At 35.1% G+C, this 2,894-nt stretch overlaps 1 protein-coding gene across 1 annotated transcript; it reads left to right on the top strand.

Annotated features, from left to right (window-relative positions):
- Positions 1 to 500: 500 nt before the first annotated feature.
- Positions 501 to 2,182, top strand: LOC140964911 (uncharacterized). Its single transcript, XM_073424898.1, has 3 exons — positions 501 to 1,587; positions 1,808 to 1,864; positions 2,016 to 2,182. The coding sequence occupies exons 1-3, from the start codon at positions 771 to 773 to the stop codon at positions 2,048 to 2,050; spliced, it is 909 nt and encodes a 302-aa protein (XP_073280999.1). The 5' UTR covers positions 501 to 770; the 3' UTR covers positions 2,051 to 2,182.
- Positions 2,183 to 2,894: the final 712 nt, after the last annotated feature.

Here is a 2,894-nt window from a genome sequence, read left to right as displayed (position 1 = left end):
GTGTTTAGTGAATGACCTTGTAGTGAAATGGTGAAGGAATTTCTACAAAATGAGAATGTCAAATGGTTGAGTAAACTCGATTGAAACGCTTGAAAATGCATCTGTTGGAGTAGAGAGATCTGTTGGTTATGGTGTTATTGTGGCTCGTAGGAGCCTTAACTCATTTATTTACCAAAATATTTGTGATTTGGGACTCTTTTTTGGATCCTAGTAGCTATGAATCTTTGGTAAAAGTGTGTGATTCCAAGATTTCAACTTTGTGTTAACAAGTGGAGCTCCATCTCTATCTTGAAGTGATGTTTTAAGGAGCCATTCTGAACTATACATATACTCTTCAATAAGGAAGGACTGTAATACAATTATTAATGGTTAATCTATTGACTGTTTGGAACCAGTAAGTTTTTCATGTGAACGAATCATCATATTCGGTGCTAGAATATTGTTGCTGTTTTTGAGAGGTAATGACTCAAAAAGAATGAAAATATGTCAACTATGCCTATTGTGTACCTTAAGTCGATATTTCTCCTCATTCTTTAATGCATTTGTTTACCCTCAATGTGTATTGGTTTCAAATAATGTGGTTTTAGAAGCATATGCATTATGTTCTTGGCTGTATTCCATAATGTTTAGGCTCTGCTTTTGAGAACTTTGAAAAACTAATCCTCTTTACCAAAAGCAGCATTTTTTTCCTTTTAAAATACCATCTATCTGTTTGCTATTCTAGTGTAGTAGCACTTGTGTCCGCTTGCATACTGTTACTCTGGTTATTCATGTTGTTTTACACGAAACCATGGCCAATCATTACTCATTTGCTCTTGTTCTTCTTCGTCTTAGTACATGCTATTCCTAGCATCATCCCCCTGAATGGCACTTGCCATGACAAGTGTGGCAACATCTCGGTGAAATTCCCCTTTGGTTCCAGTTTTGGCTGTGGACACCCTGCGTTTGCCAGATACGTCAAGTGTAGTAGTTCAGGGACTCTCGAGTTCTCTACTGGCACCAGCATTTACTCGATATCTTCAATAGACTACTCAAGTAAAATTCTTACAATATCCGACCCTTTCATGTCTACTTGTTCATCAATGCAGAACTCCGGAAGCTTTATCTTGGATCATGCCAGCCCATTTACCGTAACGGAAGATAACATGTTTGTTCTAATGGGATGTTCCAGTACTTCTCCTATTTTTGATCAAAATACGGATTTCTGTAATACAGGTTCCGTTTTGAATCTGTGCAAGGGGTTGTATTCGTGCCAAGAGGTGACGGGGATTGGTCTCGAACCAAATGCACCCATATCCACTTGCTGTGTGTATGATCCAACTATTGTTCTTGGTTCCAGAAATGATCTGGATCTTCCTAAGCTCCAGTGTTCGTCATATTCTGGAGTATATGGTTTTGGAGGAGACGAGGGCGATCCGATGAAATGGCAATATGGGATTTTGTTGCAGTATAATGACTCTTATTTCAGCAGTGGATGCAAGAACTGTGAGGATAGTGGAGGGTTCTGTGGGTTCTCTGGTGTGAAAGAGCCCTTTGCTTGCATTTGCCAGAATGGAAGAAAATCCCCCATAAATTGTTATGGCAGAGGTCAGTTGGTTAATGTCACTTTAGTTAAGGTAAAGTATATTTTATTACACATGCACACATGCTAGGTTACTGGAGATCGAAATCATATCTCGAGAAACAGTTTACTCTGCCGGGGCTGCCGGCGATCGTGGATGAATTATGAAATTTTGAAATTATATGTGTAATATTATCAAGATGACATACTCTATTGGAACTGATCTTTGTTTAATGATGTGATTAGGATATGGTTGGAGTGGGACTTGGAGACACAAAATTCAAACCAAGTTAAGTATTGGAGGTAAAAAGGGAATCCCTTTTAGTTTTCTTGACTTCATGTCCTTTTTAACAAAAAAGTCTTCCTTAATCAAGGATCTTGTGCAGTGCTCTCTTTTATGTTCACTTTTTGCCTGAATTTGTGCTTAAAAGTGCTATTTTCTTGGAATTTTCAGGATTCTTGTTTTTGCTGTCGATCTCTTTCATTTGAAGAAGTAATTACGAAGTGGAGAATATCAAAGAGTACTTGCTTGATGAGAAGCTTTCTGCTTCAGTTTCACTTTTATGTAATTCCATGACAGAGATTTCAAGTGCTTTTTAATGAAACTTGCATGTTTGAGCATATTGGTCATTTCATAGCTTTAAAGAATAAAATGTGTTTTCCACTGTTAAAAACATGTTTTATCTTATTGAAATAATAAAAAAAATATTGGATCAATTTTATTTATATGGACTTATATGTGAATAATTATGTGTTGTGGGTTTTCTATTAAATTAAACCCAAAATTAAAGTGATCAGTTAACGTTTTGGCTATTAGGCTTTAATGTATCTAATAGATTGTGGTTCTTTAACGTGTACAGACATAAGTGTGGTTTTTATTTTTATGATATACTAAAACAGAAATATTAGAAGATAATGATATATATATATATATATAAATATCATAACCCTCAGATCGTGCGACATCACGTTCTCTATTTTCTTCTCCATTAAGAAAATAGTTTAATTGAGAAAATTGAAGGACTCTCTTAAGGAAAAGATCGCGTAGATCTGGAAGATCAAGATACGTTCAAAATAATTCAGAATTATGGCCTCGGATATGTTTCCGCTTAAGTTTTCAGTTAAAATCTTAATGATTTAGCATGATGGATTCTGTGGTTTATGGATTTTTCCTAACAAATGGTATCAGAGTCACTCATGCTTGAATCATTGAGATTTGTTTAAAATTTTTGGATATTGTTTGGTTTCAGATCTGGAAAATAAAATTTTGTTTCAATTTTTTTTATATGACTTCATATCTGGAAAATATTTTGGATGAAAACAATTAGTTTAA

This window comes from Primulina huaijiensis, chromosome 18 (assembly GCF_012295235.1).
Source record: "Primulina huaijiensis isolate GDHJ02 chromosome 18, ASM1229523v2, whole genome shotgun sequence".
NCBI lineage: Eukaryota > Viridiplantae > Streptophyta > Magnoliopsida > Lamiales > Gesneriaceae > Primulina > Primulina huaijiensis.
This window is presented reverse-complemented; position numbering and strand designations above follow the sequence as displayed.

What these genes read in the sequence shown, in the direction of transcription:
- LOC140964911 (XM_073424898.1), top strand. Translation starts at nt 771, where the DNA reads ATGTTGTTTTACACGAAACCATGGCCAATCATTACTCATTTGCTCTTG. An exon ending in CATAAATTGTTATGGCAGAG is followed by an intron (nt 1,588 to 1,807) that starts GTCAGTTGGTTA and finishes TGATGTGATTAG; the next exon opens with GATATGGTTGGAGTGGGACT. An exon ending in AACCAAGTTAAGTATTGGAG is followed by an intron (nt 1,865 to 2,015) that starts GTAAAAAGGGAA and finishes TGGAATTTTCAG; the next exon opens with GATTCTTGTTTTTGCTGTCG.